Source organism: Phocoena sinus, chromosome 15, assembly GCF_008692025.1.
Source record: "Phocoena sinus isolate mPhoSin1 chromosome 15, mPhoSin1.pri, whole genome shotgun sequence".
Lineage (NCBI taxonomy): Eukaryota > Metazoa > Chordata > Mammalia > Artiodactyla > Phocoenidae > Phocoena > Phocoena sinus.
Window position 1 is genome coordinate 1,509,191 of NC_045777.1, and position 24,744 is coordinate 1,533,934.

The 24,744-nt window shown below is 53.3% G+C and overlaps 1 protein-coding gene across 8 annotated transcripts in view; it reads right to left on the reverse strand.

Moving 5' to 3' along the window:
- OSBPL2 (oxysterol binding protein like 2) overlaps positions 1-24,744 on the reverse strand; it is a 40,260-nt gene that overhangs the window by 5,645 nt on the left and 9,871 nt on the right. For 3 of the 8 annotated variants that reach the window (XM_032604351.1, XM_032604354.1, XM_032604355.1), the window contains exons 2-9: positions 18,895-19,066; positions 14,483-14,627; positions 12,310-12,385; positions 7,801-7,935; positions 7,090-7,187; positions 4,148-4,330; positions 2,410-2,517; positions 1,625-1,714 (exon numbers count right to left, since the gene is read on the reverse strand). In XM_032604351.1, the coding sequence (XP_032460242.1) occupies positions 1,625-1,714; positions 2,410-2,517; positions 4,148-4,330; positions 7,090-7,187; positions 7,801-7,935; positions 12,310-12,385; positions 14,483-14,627; positions 18,895-18,931 (872 nt within the window). In that variant the 5' untranslated portion in view covers positions 18,932-19,066. Of the gene's footprint in view, positions 1-1,624; positions 1,715-2,409; positions 2,518-4,147; positions 4,331-7,089; positions 7,188-7,800; positions 7,936-12,309; positions 12,386-14,482; positions 14,628-14,685; positions 14,893-18,894; positions 19,067-21,536; positions 21,779-24,744 lie in introns of those variants that run through there. The other 5 variants (XM_032604349.1, XM_032604348.1, XM_032604352.1 and 2 more) reach the window with 4 other exon arrangements.

Below are 24,744 nucleotides of genomic sequence, written 5' to 3' on the forward strand. Positions count from 1 at the left end.
TTCTGGCATGTCTTCTTATAAGTTTTAGGGATGTTGCTGGGTGTAAATGCAAAGATGAAAAGTTTCATTTTAGCATCTCTTACTCGTGGCTTTTGAGACTAACTATTCACATTCCTTCACAAAAGCAGAAAAGAGAAAATGAAGGTACAAAAACCTGAAGGGCGAAAGACGGGCCGCAGGAGACGAGATGATGTGAGAACAAGCGTACGACGTTATTACATTTAACACCCTACGCGCCCGATTGTTATTTTTGAAATACATTACATTTTTATGTACCGTGTGTCCTGCAGCCCTTTTCCTATAAACCACATAAACAACCCTCCCCATGTCCAGCCGACGTGGTCTCTGCTTTATCTTCGTAACCTCAAGTCAGATACCCCGTCACTGTCTGCCCACATTTTTCATTTCGTAATAACCTCGACAGATCTTTCCAGATCAGCCACCAGAGCTCTCTGCCTGAGTCCAAAGGAGCGGTGTCAGCCGTGTTGGGCCCTTGTTTCTCTTTCCCACGTCTCCCTCGGGGGAGACCATACAGTTGGCCACGCGCTCCCTGGAAAGGCTGCCCCGCCCGCCGCGGGATGTGCTGGGAGGGCCAGCAGGCAGGGACACGTGGCCAGACCTCACTCGGCAGACAGCCTGGCAGACGCTCTCTGTCTCCAAGAGACGTAGCATTAGGAAAGAGCATCCAGTGTAGGGCGGAAAACCAGAAACTCAGAACAGGACTGGCATGGCTCACTGAGTGCCGGTGGGCGTCCGCTCCCGCGGCCTGCTTCTGTGGGTGAGCTGACCACAGGGCGGGTCAGTGCTATTCCCACTAACAGGAATGCTGCCCCGTGAAGTCCACACACCAGGTCCTAACTTACTTCAAGGGGCGAAGTGGTCAGAGTCTTACGTCTAAAGGTATTTTAAGGAATTAGAACAGGTGAATTTCCGGTACCCAGTAGAGTGGGATGGAACAAAAGCACCCACTGCTTCACACTGGAAACTTCTTTCTACTCGAAAATGTGTATATTTCAGGAGCTGGAAGGAATCTTATGGCTGTTATACAGCCCAAGTTACTTATTGAAAAAAAGAGAGAGAGAGAGAAATTGAGACCCAACACATAACGTGGGGGACCCCCCCCCCAATTTGTTAAGATTACCAGTGGCCATTCCTCTGCTCACAAAAGCTTTAAAAGTCCCAGATTTCCAAATTGGAATGAACGAGTCCCGTGAGAATGAGGCTCACGAGCTCGGGTTTGGGTTTTGCGACGACCGTCACGGACGCCCGGAGAGAGAAGGAAACACAGGGTCCAATTCTAAAATCTCAGTCCTGTTTGCACAACTGCAGTTTTCTCTCTCAGTGAAAATGTTGAACATTCTCGCATCAATTTTATCAAAAGAAAACAGACCCAGATCTTTTACCCTCAAAGAAGGGGAAGCTGGGCTCCATCAGTCACCACCCTGAATGGTGCACTTAAAATTCATCATCATCTCCTTCTGTGCTCAGTAATGAAATGCTTTTTCTAAACAAGAAAGAGTCATAACTCGTCCTCCCCGGCAGATGTCACCGGCACAACTGTGTCTTTTGCAGAGACACACACGCCGTCCAGGCACCCTGTGGCCCAACCCACACGCGGACCTACTTTTTGTCTTGAATGTACCCTTCCACTTTGTGAAGTTCTTTTCCAAACAATCCACACGGTTTAAAGTGAAGCACACACTTATCTCCAGTTCTGCAGGGAAAACAAACACAGGCTTCTGTTGTAGACATGAAACATCCAGGAAAGAGAGAGAGAGAAAAGAGGGAGGGAGGGTGGGAGAGAGTGGGCAGACTGGAGGCTGCCCAGGGCGGGGCAGCATCAGGACCAGTGGACAGCACAGGGATCTTTCCGGGGGATGGAAAGCTTCGAGCACTTCCTTGTGCCGATGGTTGCACAACTCAGCAGATTTACTAAAAACCATGTAAGCGTCCACTTTACCTGGTGGATTTTATGACATGTAAATTACATCTTAATAGATATAACAAAGCCAACCAGCCATGAACTTCTAGGAATAAGGCCTGACAGACTGGACAGTGGACAAGATTTGAGAACGGTCACTCTATTTTCATCAGGGAATCACACCATTCTTCAGTGTAGTTTAAAATTTCAAAATAAATTCACTCTTGTGACTAAAAACAAAGAAATATCAACACAGAGCAGTAATGATGACTTCGATCAGTGCCAACCAGAATCAGATCCAACCACCACCACGTGTGGGGCCTCCCAGCCAGTGAGGCCCGTCTGGAGGCCGAGGGGCACGGGGGACCAGGGAGGGGCCCGGAGAAGCCGACAGCAGCGCGAAACCACGGGCTGAGTGCCAGCTGGTGCTCTGGGTGCTGCACCGCCACCCTGGCTGTGACCGCTGCACGACTGTCGGGGGCCGTTACCTGTGGTTCACAATCTCCACCGTCCCGTACTGCTCTATCCAGAGTTTCCCGATAATCACGTTGTGGACACAGCAGGTGGGGTTGGTCCACGTGTAGGCTTCATTATGTCTGAAAGACGCCAGAGAGCAGCAAGTCAGAGGCCAGCGAAGCAAAGACGCTGTGCGACCTCAAAAGCAAAACACCAGACAGAATCAAACCGTAATTGACTTAAAACCTGCAGAAGAGCAGAATACCGCTTTGAACTCCCTGAACAGGGGCTACTTCTTTAGCATTCGTTTGAAATGTCCTTCTTCTCTCCTTTGTAGCAGCAAAAAAGCTTTCTACTTAAATGTCAGGACAAGTTAATAAGCAAGAAAAGGCTGAGACAAAGGCAAGAGGTTTCCTGTGAAGCCCTCAACAGCACAGCCCCTCCACCCCAGCCTGCAGGAACCGCGAGGTCCCCAGCGCGTGGCCCTGGCCGTTTGGGGACCTGTGTGTGGACCCCACAAACAGGTGCTGAGCAGATGTGACCAGACGTGTGTCTCAAGGGAGGCTGCCTCAAAGAGCCACAATTCAGGGCAAAAAGCAGCTCAAAGCACAGGCATTTCGTGATGAATATTTGGAATTCCTTGAATTTCCCAGGAACCCAAAGGTGTTAATTGACAAAGTTTGTGACCTTTCACTTCCCCGTGCCTCACCCGAGAAAGCCAAGAGAGCTCGGGACAGACAGGACAGGTACCCTCCCCAGGAAGGGGCCGCCCTCACGGTGCCTGGGTGACCTCATCTGCCCCGAGGTGGAGGGGTTGGGGGGTGGGTACTGGGAAGACCACGCTCCTCCAGCCCGGCGGGGCCACAGGAAGTGCAATGACATCAGAAGCTTCCCATGGGGGCTACGGCTAGCGAGGCTCACACCCCAGGGAGCCGGCTGCACCCCTCGGGTTTGCAGCGCCAGGCGGTTGCTAGAGACTCAGTTTCTGCTTTGAGGGTCTTTGATCACCATCAGATTGGGCGCGTTTAGATTTAGATTTAACAGTGCTCGGGCATCCTGGAAGACGGCCCCTTCCTTCTCACCTCCTGGTGGTCAAGCCCGGCATCCCACCCTGCACACTCAAGCAGGGCTGGGCTGCGTGGCCGGCAGCACGTGCACATAGGGCTGTGTTCACTTCTGAGGTCAGGTCACAGAAGACACTGCAGGTTCTGTCCCGGTGGTGGTCTGCCCACCACCCCGGGCCCCAGCTCTGGGGGATGCCAGCGCCTCGTCTGCACAGCCGTACGGAGCAGAGGGTGGCAAGGAAACGAGGGCCCCTGCCAGCTGCCGGCACAGTGAACACGGGAGCAGAGGCTCCTCCCACCTGTCTTCAGGAGGCCTCCCGCTGCGCCCGCACAGAACCCCGGCAGAGCCGCCCACGCTGCCCCTGCCCTCCAGCCCCCAGACACGGGGGGGGGGGGGGGGGCGGGGGGGGACGGACAGTGCCGTTTCACACTGCTGAGCTGGGGCTGTCACGCAGCAGGAGGTGATGACCACAAACAGGGACCGAACCGCAGAGATCGGGGGAGAGAAGACGGGACCCAACACGGTCAAACGTGAGGAGGACCCCCAGGAACAGCCAGCCCGACGAGGTCTCCAGCCTCCCTAGAGCAAGTCCCTGCCGCTGGAAAGGCTCCCTGCCCGCAGAACACGCAGGATCCCTCCACCAGAAGGACGTCTTCGTCCTAAATGGAAACGGATTTCCCTTCGGACGCGCGGCCGCCCACTCACTTGAGAAGCTCCAGCGTGATGGTGCCACGCGGCTCCGCCTCCACGCTCTTCCCCCAGAACTTGAGCTTCGGGTAGATGGAGCCGTGAAACAGGAAGTCCTGATGGAGGCCCTCCGAGTAAAATGCACTGATGGGGGGGTGGTGGCTGACCTGCTCGGATATGAACCTGAACCCTAAGTCTTCCCTGGGAACAAAACAAGGAAAAGAAAGGAGGGGGCAGGAGGGACAGTCAAAGGGCCTCATCAGTGACAACAAAGCCCAGAAAGGTCAGCCCAACCCGCTCTCAGCGGGCCTGCAGCTCAGCGCTTGTGGCACTGCAGGACCTCACGGCCACCCGGCCTCCACGTCTGGAAGGGGCGCTGGGATAAGGGGACCACGCGTGCTGTCACACGTGGCAGAAATATCTGACGCGGCTCCCTGACGTCACACTTGGCCTAACACTGACCACACGCAGAGCACACGCACACGCGCTGTGCCTCCAGGGCCAAAGTCAGTACCACGCAGAACAAGCGACAGTGCAGAGAGGCCTCCCGCCCTGCACGCAGGTGCACAAGGAGCTCTCAGAACCAGTGAACTCAGAGAACTGACAGCAAACTGTCACCTTAGTCCTCGAGGGAGGCCCACTGCCCAGTAAACCCAGAGTAGGACTTTCCAGCCTCCTTTCAAGGCTCCTGGCATTTCTGTGATGAAATGTCCTATGCCCCAAGATATTCCTGGCCAGGAAATAGGATTTTTAGTACACTCTCTTTTTCAATAAAAATGTCAGTTTTTAATTGTTCCAGAACCCTGAATACACCTACAGCTGTAGTCATTGACAATTATAAAAGCACAACCACATAATTACTAACTTAACTGGAATCAGAACTTCCAATCATTACAGAGGGAGGAAAGTTGAAAAATTAGATTTTAAAAAGGTTGCCTACCAAGGTATGTAATTTACAAAATGAATACTTGTCTAAGAAAAGAAAGTGTTATTTTTAGTTATCCAGGAGCAATCTCTAAGGATGAGAAGACACTGGTGAATGGCCAGGCTTAGTTATGTTGTCCCCCAAACAGGAAGATGGCTCCGTCTCACACGTGTGGCACGCGGCAGACACCGTTAGCGTGACCTAGAAGTTAAGGCCTGACACACAGTTAAGAGAGAATGTCAGTGTTTCCCATCAGCCTGTGAAACTATAGTTCAAGCCCTGAACTACGTTCATGAAAAAGATGAACAGGGCTTCCCTGGTGGCGCAGCGGTTGAGAGTCCGCCTGCCGATGCAGGGGACACGGGTTCGTGCCCCGCTCCGGGAAGATCCCACATGCCGCGGAGCGGCTGGGCCCGTGAACCATGGCCGCGAGCCTGCGCGTCCGGAGCCTGTGCTCCACAACGGGAGAGGCCGCAGCGGTGGGAGGCCCGCGTACCGCAAAAAAAAAGATGAACAATGAGGGGTGTCACTCTGTATCCAGCATCTTGGGGGGTTCGTACGCTTTTAATCCATCTGTTTACTTTCCTTTGTCTGCAACTTTTATCATATTACTCTTTGATTTCTCTTTTCAGATATTTCGATGATGCTTTTAATAAACAAAAATGCTAATAATAATCTGACAGCTACAATCTCGAACCCTGGACTAAAGCAAACTAACCGGAGGGAGGAAGCTTTTGCTCGAGAGAAACATCTAAGAAAGGAGGAAACTCCTACATGAATTCAAGACAAAAGTGTCCCCTTAAGAGTGACCCTCGGGCTTCCCTGGTGGTGCAGTGGTTGAGAGTCCACCTGACGATGCAGGGGACACAGGTTCGTGTCCCGGTCCGGGAAGATCCCACATGCCGTGGAGCAGCTGGGCCCGCGAGCCATGGCCGCTGAGCCTGCCCGTCCGGAGCCTGTGCTCCGCAACGGGGGAGGCCACAACAGTGAGAGGCCCGCGTATCGCAAAAAAAAAAAAAAAAAAAAAAAAAAAAAAAAGAGTGACCCTCGGGGCAAGCCTTTCCCTTGCCTGGGTCTCAGCTTCCTCGCTTCTAAAAGGAAAGGGCTGTGCCTTATGGCCCCGCTTGGTGTGAGATGCCACAGCCCAAGGTCACGTGCGGAACCCCTGTCATTTACAAAGCCCCCCAGCAGCGCACATCACGCTTTCTCCCAACTCGTCCAGCTTTCTCAAGGGCAATGCGATGTGGAGAACGGCTTCTCCACCGCTCAGTGCCGGCCGACCTCTAAGCCACACTAAAAACCCAGGGGGAATTCCCACTCTAGCGGCGTGTGGAGAAGGGGTCGCTGCTGAGCCACCCAGGACAAGCCAGAAACAGTGGAATTTGAAACTGACGTGAATGTAGCTTTCCCAACCTGGGAAGTGACGTGTGGGCAGATGTGTGCAAACCGCCCGCATCACTGAGATGACGATTCCTCCCCAAACGGTCGGGAACCGGTGCAGATACACACACCCCCACCCACCCGCTTACACCCTACAAACCTGAAGAGTGCCCATTCTAAGCTGTCCGACATCCCCAAATCCCACCACCATTTACTCTCCATTGGAAAAACTCAACCATTAATAACACATATGCAATAAAGGACCCAAGAACCACAAGTGTGTGGTTCTCTGAATCCAGGATGCGTCGGTCACGGAACAGCCACTGGTTTTATAAAGATGCTGCAAACTAAACTACACCTCGCAGAAATGCCCGAACACGAGCACCCAGCAACCCGACACCCCGCGCTGCACGCTCCCGGGCGTCCCCTCTCCGTTCCTGAACCTAACGCGTTCTTCCGTTTTCAACTCGGTTTTTTCACCGGGCTTCTGTTATGTCATTAACACAACAGCTCTCGTACGTGCACCATCTTCCCACCTGCAGTAAACCCCTCAATTCAATCAGCCTGGAGAAATCCATGCTGGACAAGGAACCACCCTTGCCCGTCGCCAGAAGCACCTCACACACGAGATGGTCACGAGGGCCTGTCCCCTTACCTGGTTAACTCGTACGTTTCCCCCAAGAGCGGATTGAACGGCTTGCCGGTCCTCTCCCACTGGGAAGCCACAGCCGAAACCGCAAAGGCCGCTACAGACTGGAAACAACCACAGGCTGGTGAGGGGCGGCCGTCCATCAGAATGTGGGAGCCGGGGCGGTGAGGGTGCCCCACTCGCTCGCTCCTGGGTGCCTTTTCAGTCTCCACTTGTAACACGTTTGAAACCGCAGAACTTCCGGGGAAATACTGCTTATCACCCACCACTTCCTCACAGCCATGGAAAGCAGGAACTCTGCCGCCTTCCACCCCCAGCCCGGGCCTACCTCGCAGGCCCTGTCCATCACACACATGTGCACACACACGCACACACACACACACTCACGTGGGGTGATGGTGCTGAAAGGGCCCAAGAGGAGCCGAGTGCCGGCGCCACGACCCGCTGCAGCCCTGCAGCTCCGACCACCAGGCAGGCCGAGACCACGCCCGCGCGGAACGTGCCCACGACAAATGCCTTGGCCTTGGGGCAGGACAGCACCTCAACATCCGTGCAAGCTGCACTGGCCCTTCTCCCAGGTGTCCCACTGCTGAGGTGCCTGGGTCCCTGCCACCACATGGCCAACCTGATGGCGTCACGTTCATTAAAAGCTACGGTCCGCACCCAGCCAAGCTGCACCCAGCCTGGCCCTCCCCCCGAAAGGAGCCCGCCGCCCACCTGCATCCTCTCCAGGGGCTGGGGCTGGCAGGAGGCTTTGTGGATGAGGTACACATGCTCCATATACTCCGTGATCCGTTGCAGGAAACTCAGAGGCTCGTTGAAGGCGATGGGCATCGTGATCTTGGACAGCTCCTAGGGGGAGCCGGTGAGGACCCGTTACCGCTACCACTACCGCTGCCGGTGGCTTTGCCCAGACACCAGTGCCCCCGCACCCGCCCCTGCTCCGAGCATCATTCCCTGCAGCCGCAGCTGCCCGCGCGGGATGAGACTGGAGAGGCCCTGTGGGGAGCCTGGCCTGCGAGACAGCCGCCCGCACACACGCCCGTGGGCACGGTGCCCGCCCCCCCGCTCACGGCACACGAGCCTGCAGGCACCCCCAGGCCGCCAGCTCCAGTGACGACCCTGCTCCTGGGTGTTCCTCATGCCACCTTCAGCTCCGTGGTCCCAAAGCATCATTCCGACCCGTCACCCCAGGGTGACTTGGAAACTCCTCGGCCTGGCAAGTGAGACCCCCTAACGCGGCCGGCTCTCAGGTACCGTGCAGGCAGAGCAAGCGTGCAGCCCCTGGTGCAGGGGGAGGCCGGGAAGACGCTCGGGGACCCATACTGCAGTGGGCGCCGAGGGAGCCGGCATCTAGGGAGGAGGCTCCAATGCACTTCGAGAAGGCAGAGGCCCCTCCCAGGAGCACGGCTGAGCAGCACAGGACTGGCTTTGTCAAGGAAGGACCAGGGCTGGACAGGAGCGGGAGGGAAGAGGAGATGGGAGGGAGGGGAGGGAAAGAAACGCTGCCAGGAAAGATGCTGGCCTCGCTCACGTCAGGAGACAGGAAATGAAAGCACACGGAGATTCCACTGCACACCCAACTCAAGTGGCAAAGCCCCAACCCTCTGACCCCCGCCTGTTGGCAAGGCTGGGGGGACCCAGGCCTCCCACACCTGCCGGTGGGAATGCAAAATGCGGCAGCCTCCGGAGAGGAGGGGACCCAGCCATGCCCCCCCACCCCAAGCCTTTGGTCCGGCGGCCCCACGTGCAGGAGCCTAACCCACAGTTCCTCCAGCAAATACACAGCAAAAGGCCAGAAACAACGCAAACATCCAACCACAGGGCCACGGTGAGTCAACTGTGGGGCAGCACAGCGCGGTGACCAGAAGAACAAGCAGCAGCTCTGCCCTCGAGGCTACACTGTGGGGCGGAAACAGGTGGAGAGGAGCCGACCGAGGCCACGCAGTCGTCGTTCTCACGCGCGGGAAGGGGGACCAGAACGTGTTTTGATGGTCACCTCCAGACTGCAGGGAGGGCACGGGGACAGGAAGCTAAACGCCTGGAATATACCTTGTCTGAGAGATTTGACTCTGGACTTACAATTTTAAACCAAAATTAGATTTAGAAAAGCCATCTCTAAACACCGCAAATAAAACAAAACAAATGAACCCACACCACCTCCCTGGCGGCACAATCGCCCAGAGGCGCTAAGGCACAGGGACTGAAGATTCACCCTCGGGGCAAGAACGACAAATGCCACAGAGGTGCTCTCCTGAGCCACCACGGGTGTGGGCGCAGCAGCGGGTCACAAGCTACATGCTGCGCTAAATCCGTCATCTCCTGTGCCGTGAAAAACTGGGCGGAATAGAGACACAGACAGAAGACAGAAGAGGTTAGATAAATCCTGTCGCGTGGAATTTGAAGCATCGTTGAAACAAATCAAAACACAGCTCCTAACTCTCTCCCCTGAAAAGACCTAGAAACAAGACCAATCCAGTAGCCTCCCCCGGGCCCAGCTATGGTCCTGAGCTCTCTCTCTCCCTGGACAATAAAGGTACAGAAGGAGCAGAGGCATCTTTTGTAAAGGAGTGCGGGCCAGCCTGAAGAGGCTCTTACAGCCGGAGACGGACAAGTGTGACTGGACACAGCACAGGGCCAACCCTGTGAGCTGGCTGGTTAGACCAGTTATGCTGCCAGGGAACCAAAGACATCATCTGAACACCTTGATAGAGAGTCACTCATTGATCCCGACTGTCTTATGCAAACCACGTTCACAGTAGAGGAGGGGACTTTCTCATCACAGAAATATTCCAGGTCATGGAAGAAGGGCAATCGTTATCAGCCTGGCTCCGACCTGCAACTCCTGATGAGATAATGCGTCTGGGCACCAAGCACCAGCAGTTCTTAAATTCAGAAGAAGAGCAACAGAAAGGTCTTGTGGCGGAAGGACCCAGATGAGTCCCACACAGACCGCAGAACACACACAGGAGAGTCACGCTCAGACGACTGGAAATTGGAACACAGAGTGGGCATTTGATGATGCTAAAGAATTATGTTACTTTCAAAAGTAGGATAATAGGGGGCTTCCCTGGTGGCGCAGTGGTTGAGAGTCCGCCTGCCGACGCAGGAGACGCAGGTTCGTGCCCCGGTCCGGGAAGATCCCACATGCCGTGGACTGGCTGGGCCCGTGAGCCATGGCCGCTGAGCCTGCGCGTCTGGAGCCTGTGCTCCGCAGTGGGAGAGGCCACAACAGTGAGAGGCCCGCGTACCGCCCAAAAAAAAAAAAAAAAAAAGTAGGATAATAGTATTGTGGTTGGGTTTAAAAAGAATCCTTAGCCTTTAGTGATATATAAGACATGTCCACAAATGAAAAGGTGTTTGGAATTTGCTTCAAAATACCAGGGGAGGAGGGGGGAGATGGAGGGGCGGAGGATGCATGATTAGCCCTGACTGGCAGTGGTGAGGGCTGGTGACGGGCAGGGGTCTTCGTGAGATTCTGGCTACCTCTGTCGGAAACTGTCGTGTTCACTAGTCCGTGGCTGTTTCAATGAGCTGATGGGCAGTGAAGAGAGGTGTGTCACCTCCCTGGAGGTACATCCGGAGAGATGAGCAGCTCACGGGGGACAGCGGATGGATGCTATGAAGTGGGGCAGTGCGACCCAACAAGATGCAGACGTCCAACCCCGAGGGTTACATCCAGCCTTACTCTGAATCCAGCCTACGGTCAGTTCCTTGGGGAGTGCAATGCAATGATGTCACTCTGCTGAAAAGAGGCTTTTGGTTTTAGACATCTGAAGAGTCAAGACCGAGTGGCTTGTTGAGTTCATCACATTCCCAGACAGACACTTTTGTGAAGACCTGAATTGTGCACACAGTCGAAAACGTAGGAGGGGATGGTGCTAAAAGAAAACAGTCCTGAACATGTCACTTTAAAAGATCACAGGTGTGTACAGATACACGTGTGTGAGCAAGCAGGGCTCAGTGTGCACTCCTAGGTTTTCCAGCTCTGTCTGCTGAGAGGCCTGGAGCAGTGACACCCCAGGAGCCATGAGCACATCCAGCACCCAGGTCTCGGTTTCTACACACCATCCTCTAATAAAAGGTCATCGGTGGGGACTTCCCTGGTGGCTCAGTGGTTAAGAATCCGCCTGCCAATGCAGGGGACACGGGTTCGATCCCTGGTCCAGGAAGACCCCACATGTCACGGAGCAACAAAGCCCTGCGCTCTAGAGCCAGCATGCCACAGCTACCGAGCCCCTGCGCCACAACTACCGAAGCCCTTGCGCCTAGAGCCCGTGCTCCGCAACAAGAGAAGCCACCGCTCGCCGCAACTAGAGAAAGCCTGCGTGCAGCAATGAAGACCCAACACAGCCAAAAATAAAATAAGTAAAAATAAATAAATTAAGAAAAAAAAAAAAAAACGGTCATTGGTGGAAAAGCTGGGGAAAGCCCAGTCAGGTACGTGCTGCAGTTAACAGTAACGCCCCAGAGTGAGTGCTGTGGTTCTCATGTGAGATGCTGCCGTTACAGAAGGCTGGGTGAAGGGTAAAAGACTCGCTATTCTGCAGTCTCAAGTTATTGCAAGATCAAAAGATGACAAAAAATAAACGCGTTAGAAGACTGGGCTGAAGACCACCCGAGAAGCAGCGAAGTCATTTTTTGTAGCTCACGCAGCCCGAGCGTGAGTGACCAGACGTGGCCGCGGCTGAGCACGCGGCAGCCCGCTCAAGGCAGCACTCTCCCCTCCTGAGAAGGACCAGTCCCAGGTCTCACAGCCAGGAAAGACCATAAAAGGAAAGGCCTACGACTTCCGGACACTAAGTATCCAACTATCTTTCCTGTTACTCTGCCTGCAGCCCAGGGTGGGTGGGCTGGGGGACACGGAGCCTCGCTCCCTTGGTGAGTGGCCAGGAACCCCACCAAAGCCCCCCGGTTCATGAGGATTATCCAAAGCCAGCTGGCTACGAGCACATCATGAAACACCAAGGTAAGTGTAAACCCCTCTGAAGCTCCTTATGTCAAGAGATTAACCTGCAGAATGGGTGTCCTACTGTGTATTAATACTTTAGCTTTTGTTCACCTTTTCCCCTCCCGTATTTGTTCCTTTCCTGTTTTACTATCTTTACATCATGCTGTTTATAACTATGCAGAGTGCATCTTCTTAAACTACCAGTAGTGCAATAAATTCACAGGAATTAAAAACGTGTAAGATTCACACTTCAAAACGAGTTCATCTGAACTTACCAAGCCAATGCACTTTTTCAATATACTCCACACGCTGAAATCGCTTCTGGTAAACATCGGAGCAGGCAACGACGTCCTGTAAAGGGGTAACCAGAGTGACATGTATTTATTCAACCAACGGGAGAGTCGCTTACGACTGGTGGTTTTGCACAATGACCATGTCTTCCTTTGATCTTTCTAAGCATTAGCATTTCTCTATGCTGGCATGCCTGCAGAGAAAAAAGGACCTGACTGCTGCTGAAGTCCCAAAGAAAGCTTTCTGCATCGATCTTTGGAGGGCCTCTTAGGAAGCAATCATGGCCACACAGGCGACTTTCCTCCACGGAGCTGGGGAGACGGGTCGCTCAGTCCCCCGGCAGCCGTGTGCCAGCGGCCTGGAGCAGCAGCAGGGCTGCAGACGGAGGTGGAGCCCAGAGGACCCCACGAGGGAACTGCATGAAGAAAACCTCCTCGGGGGCTTCCCTGGTGGTCCAGTGGTTAGGACTCTGCGCTCCCAGTGCAGGGGGTACGGGTTCGATCCCTGGTCAGGGAACTAAGATCCCACGAGCCACGCAGCATGGCCAAAAGAAAAAGAAAGAGAAAACCTTTTCAGAAACCAGCTCTTTAAACCCCTTTGAAGCCTGTGCTTGTCTTTCCTGAGGCACCTTCCTCCCCAGGTGTCTTCCCGCCGATGCTGGGTAAGCCCGGGCACAGGACACCCTGCTCACGGTGAACTGGGTCGGGGGACCACGGGCCCGGGGGGGGCAGGTGGGAGAGGAGGGCAAGGCAGCGGGAGACGCATTCACGAGGCACCACGTGCCAGGCTGCCGGCAACCAGCACGTGGCCCCACTCTGCCGGCTCTCGTCTGGGGCCCCGAGCGGCCAGGGCAGGACAGGCCCCCGCTGCAAGGGAGCCGTGAGGAAGGAGCGTGGCTCTGTGGACGGTGGGAAAGGGGTCCACGGATGACCCTGGGGAGGCAGGAGCTGAAGAGATGGAGGTGGAGCAGAGGGCCGGAGCCAGGGGCATGGAGCCCCGACATGGCACAGGCCCCGACGTGGGACAGGCCAGGTGCACCGAGGACCCCAAGAGGCTGGGACCACAGACACGGGAGGGGCCGCCCCAGGAGAGAGGCGAGGGTGCAGGTCCTCAGCCTAAGAGGAGAACCTTACTGTTCACGACCCAAACCGCCTCTTCAAAGAGGAAAAGGGGCCGCTGTCCCCGTGCGCCGTGCCTGGGAAGGCGCACAATCAGACCTGCCCCCTGGGGTGGCTGAAGGGAGGGGGAGGGCGGAGCCGTGAGGAGGCGCCTCCCGGGGGTTCAGGAGCAGTGGTGGCAGGGGGCCGCGACAGGAGCGGGCGGGTGAAGGCACCCAAGGGCGTCTGGAGGCCAGCGTGTCAGGCCTGGGGCTGGAGACGGGAGGGAGGAGCGGGCCCTCGGGCAGCTTGAGTCAGATTCCCACCTACAGGGTGCGGGGCGCTGACAGCAGAGGTCCAGGCCGCACAAGCAGGCAGGAGGTGCTCTGACAGCTCCGGGGCCCCAGCTGGGCACTGGGTGCCAGCGCAGGGCAGAGATCTGGGGTGAAGCTGGGCTCCCTGGAGCCGAAGCGCAAACAGCGCGGGGTGGACAGAGGCCGCCATCTCCACCCACCTGACTCACGGCTGCCCCGCCTACGTCCCCCACTTCTGCTGGTGAAGGCTTAGGTCACCCTTCAGAATCTGCTTGCCTGAGAACGCAGTGCTGGTGGGGAGAGAATGGACTGCGGCCTCGCTGCGCTAATAAACAACCCTCTGAAACTCACTCACGGGGTGAGAGGTCGACGCGTCAAACGCAGGCGGCTCTGCGTGAAGCTAGCAGTTGGGTCTGATACCAGTGACCTCTGGCTCTGTGCCAGGCCCCCTGCCAACGCTAGGGCGCCCACGGAGCTCAGTCCCCCAGCAACCCCAGGGCAGGGACGGCCGCCCGTCCGCTTACGGACGGGGGTCACGTTGAGGAGGCGCCATCACTGATCTCCAGGGAGCACGCGTAGGGCCAGTGGGTCTCGGGGTCTTTGGCTGAACAGGGCCCTGGGTCTGCCCAGGGGGCAGGGCCCAGGTGACACGGGACGGATGTTCCTCCAGCTCAGGGCCCGCTGCAGATGTGGGGCGAGGACAGGCGCGCTGGGAGACTCCAAAACGTCCATGTGGGATGACATACCTGTGCTTTTGAATTCCATTCTCTTGAGGAGGCCTCTCCCCAACTTTTCCAATCCCATTACTTTTGCTGGTGTCCACATGAATCACGCCAGTGACTCTCTGATTTGCCTCTGAAAATTCCCCAGAAGAGTTATCAGAATCAAAGCCTGTGCGAGACAAGCAGAGTGGTAACTTCTGCAGGGCTTGGAAGATGGAAAAGCCTACCTCTAAGAATTCTCACTCTGCAAGCAGGCACCTGAAGCTCGAGAGTGCTTCTGACCGACACGTCCAGAGTAATGAACGCTTCTTCCCAAGAACCGAAGGTCGAGGCGGAGCACGAGGACCGCTCCCGGGGGCTCCCCGCATGAGGCCACCACCCTGCCACCAGCGCCACACTCTCCAGGTCCTTAAGTGGGGGGCGGCTCCTGGGCACTAGGACAGGTTTCCCCTGTTGTCGTCAGTGACCGTACCCTCTGGGGCGGCCACCTCTGTGGTGCTGTCACCTAACTCAGGCTGCAACCCCTCCCTCCTCCGCACAAGCCGCAGTCAGGCTCCGCGTCATGTCCTGACACACAACCTGCCGCCGTGTTTCTAAGTCCGAGCTCCGTGCAAACACCGCCAGGACCGCCAGAACCAGCCAACAGAAACCGGAACAGCAGACGGTGGCTGCGAACGCAGAGGGCACGCCACGTACGTGGAAACCTCGGGGAAAGTGAACTACTCGGACTTGTGTGAGATACAGTCGTGCGGGCTCCTGGCCCATCCCATCCGCCGAGTAAGAGTAACACCACCCTGGGCTGTGCTCCGTGCCCCTTCTGCACCGGGAACGCTTTCTCCCAAAGCGACCAGTGACTACAGGGAAAAGGAAAGTGTTTCCTCTCAACTCAGCCAGTGCAATCCACTGAAAATACTCAAGTTCTGCTCCACAGCAGGCCCGGACGGGAGCTGTGGCTGCCAGCGCAAGTCCTTCCAGCTGGGGTGGGGAGCTCCTGACCACTGACTATCGATGACCTTGACTACTTCAGCGAGGGCACAGCCCACGAGGAGCTCAGGGCTCCCATAACAGCCCCTCATTTCCGAGAGGAAGGCGAGGCCCAGGGTGACAGGCCAGGTGACTATGGTCAGACACAAAACATAAACAAACCTGCTGCTAATAAGCCTCCTTGAGAAAACGCAAAAATAACCTTCCTTCGTATTCTTCTATATTGACAGGTGCACAAAATACAGTAGTATTGAGATTTATTACACAATGAATTTGAAAGGATATATTAAAAATGAACCTCTTGGACTTCCCTGGTGGCACAGTGGTTAAGAATCCGCCTGCCAATGCAGGGGACACGGGCTCAAGCCCTGGTCCGGGAAGATCCCACATGCCGCGGAGCAGCTAAGCCCGTGCGCCACAATTACTGAGCCTGCGCTCTGGAGCCCGCAAGCCACAACTTCCGAAGTCCACGTACCTAGAGCCCGTGCTCTGCAACAAGAGACGCCACCGCAATGAGAAGCCCGCGCACCACATCAAAGAGTAGCCCCCGCTCGCCGCAACTAGAGAAAGCCCACATGTAGCAACGAAGACCCAGCACAGCCAAAACTAATAATAAATTAATTTTTAAAAAAATGAACCTCTTAAATAATCAATGCTTTCTGAAATAGCCTGTCACCTCTAGTTTTTGCTAACTATCCCCAAAGCAACATCTACTAATCCCCAGTCTAAACTTAGCAGTCCCCGCTTAAGGATGCTCAGTCCTATGGACCTGGTGTTACCCTGCACGGGTGTCCCTATCTCCGAGGACCTCCCTCAGGGCTGAGATTCTGGGCCAGCGTCAAGTAGAAAGTTCGTTTAAATCACAACCCTGGTGCGTGCCCAAGAAAACAAGGCAGCTCCTCGCTGACAAGCGCATTGAAGTCTTATCTCTGATGAAGCCAACGCTACCTAACAGCTTAAACACTTTAATATACGACACGTGTTTATTATAGAAAAAGAAAAAACAGACAAGCAAAGGAGAAAGTTGAAATCATCTGTAATCCGATCACTCAGAGATGCCCACCTTTGACGGGTTAGTCTGACTTTTTACAACCCTTAATCTGTACATATTTTTCGTGTACTTTAAAACCTTTCAATTTAAAGGTACTGATTCTTGGACTTCCCTGGTGGCACAGTGGTTAAGAATCCGCCTGCCAATGCAGGAGACACGGGTTCGAGCCCTGGTCCGGGAAGATCCCACATGCCGCGGAGACGCTAAGACCATGCACCACAACTACTGAGCCTGTACTCTAGAGCCCTCACGTGGCAACTACTGAGCCCAAAAGCCACAACCACTGAAAATAAGTAAGTAAAGGTACTGATTCTTGTAGGAAGTAATTGCCTATCTTTTAAAAGTTTATTTGTTTATTTATTTACTTTGGCTGTGTTGGGTCTTCATTGCTGTGCACGGGCCTTCTCTAGCTGTGGCGAGCGGGGGCTCCTCTTCGTTGTGGTGCGCGGGCTTCTCACTAGAGTGGCTTCTCTTATTGTGGAGCGTGGGCTCTAGGGGCGTGGGCTTCAGTGGTTGTGGCTTGTGGACTCAGTAGTTGTGGCTCACGGGCTTAGCTGCTCTGTGCAGCATGTGGGATCTTCCCGGACCAGGGCTCAAACCTGTGTCCACTGCATTGGCGGGCGGATTCTTAACCACTGTGCCACCAGGGAAGCCCCAGTGATTGCCTCGTGAAGTCATTCATTTAATAACTGCTGGGTTTAAACACTTTTTAAATTAGAGTCACAAAGTAAGACTGATTCTATAAACAGTGAAGTAGTCACTGACTGGGTATTTCATTGCATCGGGAGACTTCATATTTTTTGTCTTTCTGTTATTTGCTTGGGAACCAAAGGGCTGAGGCGAGGAATTATTTTCACCTAGACATCTGCCTCTTCTGCCTGCATCTCAGGGACACGCGGAGAGGTCCCGCCGTGCGGAGAGGCAGGGATGGGGTCACCTACACACCGCACTCCTGGCAGTTCAAGCCCTCTCTGGGGAAAGACCTTCCGGAGTATCTACACTGGTCCCAGGTGAAAGGGAGCTTCCCAGGAGGCTCCCGGGTGAGAAGGCCACGCCGAGGCCGGGCCCACTTGGTCTCAGACGTGGTCAGCCTGCGAGGGCCAGGCGGCCTGAGGGCATGACTCCCTGACAAACACCCCGCTTGGTGGGAATTCAACTGCGAAAGACTACTGATGGGCGTGCGGGTTAAGCAGACAAGCACGCTTCCCAGGAAAACACGTCTACGAGGAACACAATAGCTATGACGTCACGGAAGATAAGATGGCTTAGCAGTTCAGCCTTTGAAAACAGCGATGAGCTCAGGGCCTGCTCCCCCTGGGGCTCCGGACAAGAATAAGTCAATAATCTCAGGCTGCCCGTCCCTCAACCTGCTCCAACCCTTCACTCGGGAGAAGCACGGCCGCTGAACGCCCGGGAGCACAGGGCCAGGGCTCCACGAGACAGGAGCGCCAGCAAGGACGGCAAAGGTGTCCCGGGGAACAGCGACAGCGCTCAGGAAAGAGCGTTTGGCCGTGCTGGGCACCACGCTCTTTCGGCACTGACTACGGAAGTGCCCCTCTGACTGCCCTTGGGAGGGTTAGCGCTGAAAAACCCGGCGGCAGTAATATTTCAGAGCTGCTGTTTCTATGTTCCCACACCTGAGAGGGGGGCGTGGGCTGGAAGAGTCTCCTGAAGCCCGTCTCCACCAAGGGGACCCCTCGCTAGAAAAAGCAAAGTGATGCCCCTCCTGCCGACGAGGAGGGTGGAAGGCAGACAATGGGGGGGGAGGGGGGCGTCTTGAACGTGAGTTCTGGGGCCCCCTGTGGTCATCTGTCCCTTAGGCGGGAAAAGGACGAGGAGGGGTTGTTCTAAGCAAATGTGAGCCAACCCAGCCTGCCTCTCCTCCGCCTGCCACCCCGCCATGCACTGTGCCCACCAGGCTGTGTACCAGCACTCACAGTGGTGTGTGAGCTGAACTCTGACACGGTGAGAGCTGCTGCGAAAGCAGGTAAATGTACTTTAAATTGTTGTAAATTAAAGCAGCTACATTTTTGGGTAGACTCTAAGCAGTGCAAAACACGATACAGTTATGAGACAGGACAATACGCTTTTGATCATTACGTATAAATAATATAAGAATGCTGACCATCTCACTTAGGATCCCAGTAAAAATATTTACACCCCAGGGCAACTCTTAAAGACTAAAGCACAGTTGCCCTTTCTTGTTATCTTTAGTGGTCCAAAGGTGATGTTTTCCCCCAAACCTAGGATAGGACACATGCTTTTACTGAAGGCTGGTGCCTTGGAACATGTCAGCTCTCTCTCCACACAGTTTTCCTGGGCCGTCCTCACGTCCCCGGGCTACGTCCGAGGGCTTCGTGCTCACGACACGATCTCTGAACTTGCCTCTCCCTCCGCTCACCTGTGACGGCATCGAAGAACTCCTCCTCTCCGTTCATCCTTCAGTGCCAGGCTCCTGCGCCCCCTGATCTGTAGGGTCTTCTACTGAATCATTGTACTGGATCTACATTGACAGTGTAAGAAATTTCACGCTCTGAACTTTTTAAGGTGAAAATCCAATAGGCACTGGAGATCTAAAGGGAAAAAAAACCCAAACATTTTGGTATACTTAGCTTTCCGAAGTTGTATGGTTTAGAAACATTTAAAAATACCCATTCACCATTCTTGAGGTCAATCTCAATTACATCTGAGCAAAGAAGTAAAAGGACGGATCTCACACAAGAGGAAACAGTCATGATACCCGCATCCGGCAACGGGCAGCACGTCAACAAGGAACCACTACCTGAAGTTACTTTAAAAGCCACTACGCTATACAGGGAAGCAGTGAAACGGCTAATCTGGGGGCGCGTGGACACCTCAAGAGGCAGGTTAGCTAAGGTGAGGCATCCACACGCTGGGGCCCCAACACACTTCCGCTGACGGCCACTGCAAATCTTTACCAGAAGCTGGAACAAACGGTTACAAATAAATGCAAAGTTATGTGAAAACATTTATTTCACATCAACCTGAAACCAATTTTCAATTCTAGAGAATTAAGACTGCTGTGTAAGTTGGCTGTTATCAGTATAAATTGTAATCAACTTAAGTTTTCTCAAAATTATTTTAGCTCAATATTTTAGTAGAACTCATGCATATTAACTTCTCCCATCATGAAGTGCAGTATTTCATAAATGGCAAGAGACTGAAGCAAGAGGTCAACCTGATCCCAAAAGGTTTGACTTTTTATGAAAATAAGCAGAGACCCATATTTAACTGTGTGAGCCATGTAGCGACGGGACCAAGAGCTCTCCTCCGGTTCTGAGAGCAGTGAAGGAACGGGTGGTCCCGAGGGGGGATGCATCCTCCGTCCTTGGAGTGGCCACACAGAGCTTGGTGACACCTCCAAAGCGCTCATCTCTGGGCTCCATCCTGAGCACATGTGAGCGTCTACATTATGCAACAAACTGGCATTAGGTCATTCCGCTCTTCCTTCCCCAAAAGGCTCTTCCAGAGTTTCCTTTTCCTTTCCCAACTTCCCAACCAGCCAGCAGAACCGGACACCTATGCAGCTTCTGGAAACACCCATTCAAAGCCTCACTCAGTAGTTGATGGTTGAGTTTTCTTTGGCAAATTAGAGAAGCTGTTATTACTTGCTTCTGATTCCTCTCTGATATGACAGGTCCCATCTACAACATCCTGCAATACATTTGATCTCTAGAAGCCACTAAAAGGAACCAGTGTTTCCTGGAGGAGAAATGGCTCAGTCCAGGACTCGGGTCCCTCTACAGACAGCAGGAAGCTGGCAGGACTGGGGTCAGGTCAAAAGGCTCAGTCGAACCTACAGAGGTTCCCACTGTGACAACGGGACAATGTGAGCCCCATGAGCAGCCAGACGGATGGAACACATTCCATACATTTAAGTCCCCGAGTTCACAGAGATGCTGAAAAAGAAATTAACTGGTCACCACTGGATGGATGATGCCAACACAGTCTTTTGAAAACGAGGACATGACAGGAAAGCGTCGAGCCTTTCAGCGGCCTTCCTGTGCAGACTCCCTGTCCCACTTTGTTTATTTATTTATTTGGCTGCATTGGGTCTTAGTTGCGCATGTGGGATCTTTCATTGTGGTGAGTGGGCTCTCTAGTTGTGGCGCGGGCTCTAGAGCGCTCCGGCTCAGTAGTTGTGGCACGCTGGCTTAGTTGCCCCTTGGCATGTGGGATCTTAGTTCCCCGATCAGGGATTGAACCCGCGTCCCCTGCATTGGAAGGAGGATTCTTTTTATAAATATTTTTTTATTTTTATTTTTTTTGCGGTACGTGGGCCTCTCACTGTCGTGGTCTCTCCCGTTGCGGAGCACAGGCTCTGGACGCGCAGGCTCAGCGGCCATGGCTCACGGGCCCAGCCGCTCCACGGCACGTGGGATCCTCCCGGACGGGGGCACGAACCCCCACCCCCTGCATCGGCAGGCGGACTCCCAACCACTGCGCCACCAGGGAAGCCCCCGGAAGGAGGATTCTTAACCACTGGACCAGGGAAGTCCCTCTCTGTCCCACTTTTTAGAGGTGTTCCTGCCGATCCATGAAGGACTCAGGGTGTGTGGCTTCTCTGTACATTTAATATCTCCTGGGACTTCCCTGGTGGCACAGTGGATAGGGAGCCGCCTGCCAATGCAGGCAACACGGGTTTGATCTCTGGTCCAGGAAGATCCCACATGCCGCAGAGAAACTAAGCCTGTGCGCCACAACTACTGAGCCTCTAGAGCTCGCGAGACACAACTACTGAAGCCCTTGTGCCTAGAGCCCGTGCTCCGCAACAAGAGAAGCCACCGCGATGAGAAGCCTGTGCACCGCAATGAAGAGTGGCCCCCATTCACCACAACCAGAGAAAGCCCGCGTGCAGCAACGAAGACCCAACGCGGTCAAAAATAAATAAAATTAAATCTTTAAAAAACAATTTTTAAAAATAATAAAAGACTACATCCTTTGTTATTAAAAACTAAAATCTCCCATAATAAAAGGCATGTTTAAAGCCATGGTATTTTCCTTTTTTATATGCTTCCTCACCTGTAACAAAAGTCCTAATGTTAAAAGTAAATCAATCCAAACTTATGGAAAGTCTTTAAAATGAGGGTGTAAGATGTCAGGCTGGACAAACACTGAAGTCACAGGCTGGGCCGACAGCTGGGACCATGACATGGCTGCAGTCCCTGCGATCCTGCTACGAGGACCACGCGGTCCGACCCTCACCAAGTACCGGAGCCCCGTCCAAAAGCCTCACAGCAGCCATCAGACTTGCTCGCGTGTGCAAGGTGGAGAATTAACCCCACCCAGAGTGCTGGCGATTCACACATCGTATCTTCTTTGTTTTGCCCAGTGGAACCTAGGCACTGCTACGGAGTATCCACACGAGAGGGCGGTGAGGAGGCCAGGTCTGGATGGGGGGGCCTCTCCCGGGTGGGGGGCCCTCTGGGGGCAGAGAGGGCAGGGCATCCTCGCTCCCCCTCAGTCTCCCCCCCACCTGACCCCCCTCAGAAGGCTCGCGGCTGCAGGACCCGCCGGTTCGCCCCGGCTGAGTGGCCTCTGACCCCGAGGTGGGCCCCGCCCCCATCCGGCCACACCCCTGTGGAGGGGACGGCGCGGGCGGGAGCAGAAGCCTCTTTTCCGACGCGTCTGTTGTGCCCTTAGAGAACGATCCATGAAGACAGCGCTTCAGAAAAGAGCTTTCTTTTTTAAAATCAGCTCTTTCTGGTCAGCTGCTTCCTTTTCTAACTCTAGAGGAAAACACGGAAAAATAAGCTTGTGCCGGACATCTTCGCTGGCCTCCGGGGCCCCTCCTCCAGCCCCGCCCCAAGCGCTCCCTCCCGCCCTCTTCAGGGGACACCAGCCAGGGCGCCCCACTGCTGCCAGGTCCGCACAAGGTGCCTGGCCCCCCACAGGGCCCCCCAGCTCTCTTCAAGGTGCCCACTCCGACCGCGCTGCCCCGAGCTCCCAGGACCCGGCTCCAAACGCAGTGTCCACCGCCACGTACATGAAGACCTGCATTCAAGTCTTACAAGCCCATCTTTACCTTTTCTTAGAAAAGCAGACCCAGTCAGTGAGGAATAAGTGGCTGGCTAAGGGCCCTGGGGGTTAATCTCCACGGTCAACTCACTAGAGACTCGAATTGCGCATTTACTTCTCTTTCGCAATAAAAAACGGGCCAGCAACCTGCAGGTGTGATCTTCACAAAGAAAGAAAAGCTCACCAAATAATGTGAAGATTCTAAAGCTACTTTTGTGGTTAAATATCAATTCTGAATTTAAATTGTTCAAAATAATATAAATTTTATTTAGTAATTTAAAAATACATTAGCAAGCATCAACCAGAAAGAAGATAAAGAAAGAAACAGAGGACTTGAACAACACAATCAACCAACTAGATCTAACAGACGTATCCAAAACTCCACCCAACAACAGAACACACCTTCTTCTCAAGTACACATGGGACGTTTTCCAGGACAGACCATATGTTAGGCCACAGATTACTTCTCAAGAGATTTTAAATGATAGATATACAAAGCATCTTCTCGGACCCTAAGAGAATGAGTTAGAAATCAGTAACAGGTACTATGTATAAAACAGACACCTGATGGGAACATACTGTATAGCACCGGGAACACTACCTAATGCACTGTGGTAACCTAAATAGGAGCGAAGTCCAGAAGGGAGGGGATATCTGTATGTGTATAGCTGAGTCATTTTGTTATGCGTGGAGGCTAAGACAACATTGTAAAGCAACCATACTGCAATAAAAATTAATTTAAAAAAAATCAGTAACAGAAGGAAAAATGGAAAATTCACAAAATTCTGGAAACTAAGTAACATTCTCTTGGGAATTCCCTGGTGGTCCAGTGGTTAGGACTCGCGCTTTCACTCCCGGGGGCCCGGGTTCAATTCCCAGTAAGGGAACTAAGATCCGGCAAGCCTCACGGCACGGCCAAAACAAAACAAAACAAAAAATTCTCTTAAAAAACCAACAGATCAAAGAAAAAAGTTACAAGTGAAATTAGGAAATCTTTAGAAACAAATGAAAACACTACACACCAAAATTTACGGGATGCGGTGACAGCAGTGCTAAGGGGAAAATTTACAGCTACCATCACTTACATTAAAAAAATAAGGACTTCCCTGGTGGCACAGTGGTTAAGAATCCACCTGCCAATGCAGGGGACATGGGTTTGAGCCCTGGTCCGGGAAGATCCCACATTCTGCGCAACAACTAAGCCCGTGAGCTACAACTACTGAGCCTGCGCTCTAGAGCCTGCGAGCCACAACTACTGAAGCCTGCACACCTAGAGCCCGTGCTCCACAAGAGAAGCCACCACAAAGAGAAGCCCACGCACCACAACGAAGAGTGGCCCCCGCTCGCCACAACTACAGAAAGTGCACGCACAGCAACGAAGACCCAACACAGTCAAATAAATTAATTTTTTAAAAATACCACATTTTCTAAAAAATTAAAACAAAAAACAATTCCATTTACAATACCATCTAAAACAATAAAGTACTTAGGAATTAACCAAGGAGGTTAAAGACTGTACAATGAAAGCTATAAAACATTGCCAAAAGAAATTAAAGACATAATGTGACAACCTGGATGGGTGGGTTGGGGGGTGGGAGGGAGGTCCAAGAGGGAGGGGATATAGGTATACATATAGCTGGTTCATTCACTTCGTTGCACAGCAGAAACTAACACAGCATTGTAAAGCAACTGTACTCCAATTTTAAAAAAAGAAAAAAAGATGTCAATACCACACAAAGCAATCTACAGATTCAATACAATCCCTATCAAACCCCAATGATGTTTTTTGCAGAGACAGAAACATCCATTCTAAAATTCGTGTGTAATCTCGACCCTGAATAGCCAAAACAATCTTGAAGAAAGGAGAACAAAGCCAGAAGACTCACACTTCCTGATTTCAAAACTTACTACAAAACTACAGTAATCAAAACAATGTGGTACTAGCACAAAGACCAATGGAAAAGAAGAGGGGGCCCAGAAATAAACTCTCACATATACCATCAAGTGATTTGTGACAGGTGTGTCAAGACCATTCAAGAAGGAAAGGGCTGTGTCTTCAACAAATGGTGCTGGGAATCTGGATATCCACATGCAAAAGAATGAAGTAGGACCCTATCTTACACCATATACAAAAATTAACTCTAAATGGATCAAGGACCTAAATGTAAGATCTAAAACTAAAAAACTCTTAGAGGAAAACATATGGCAAAAC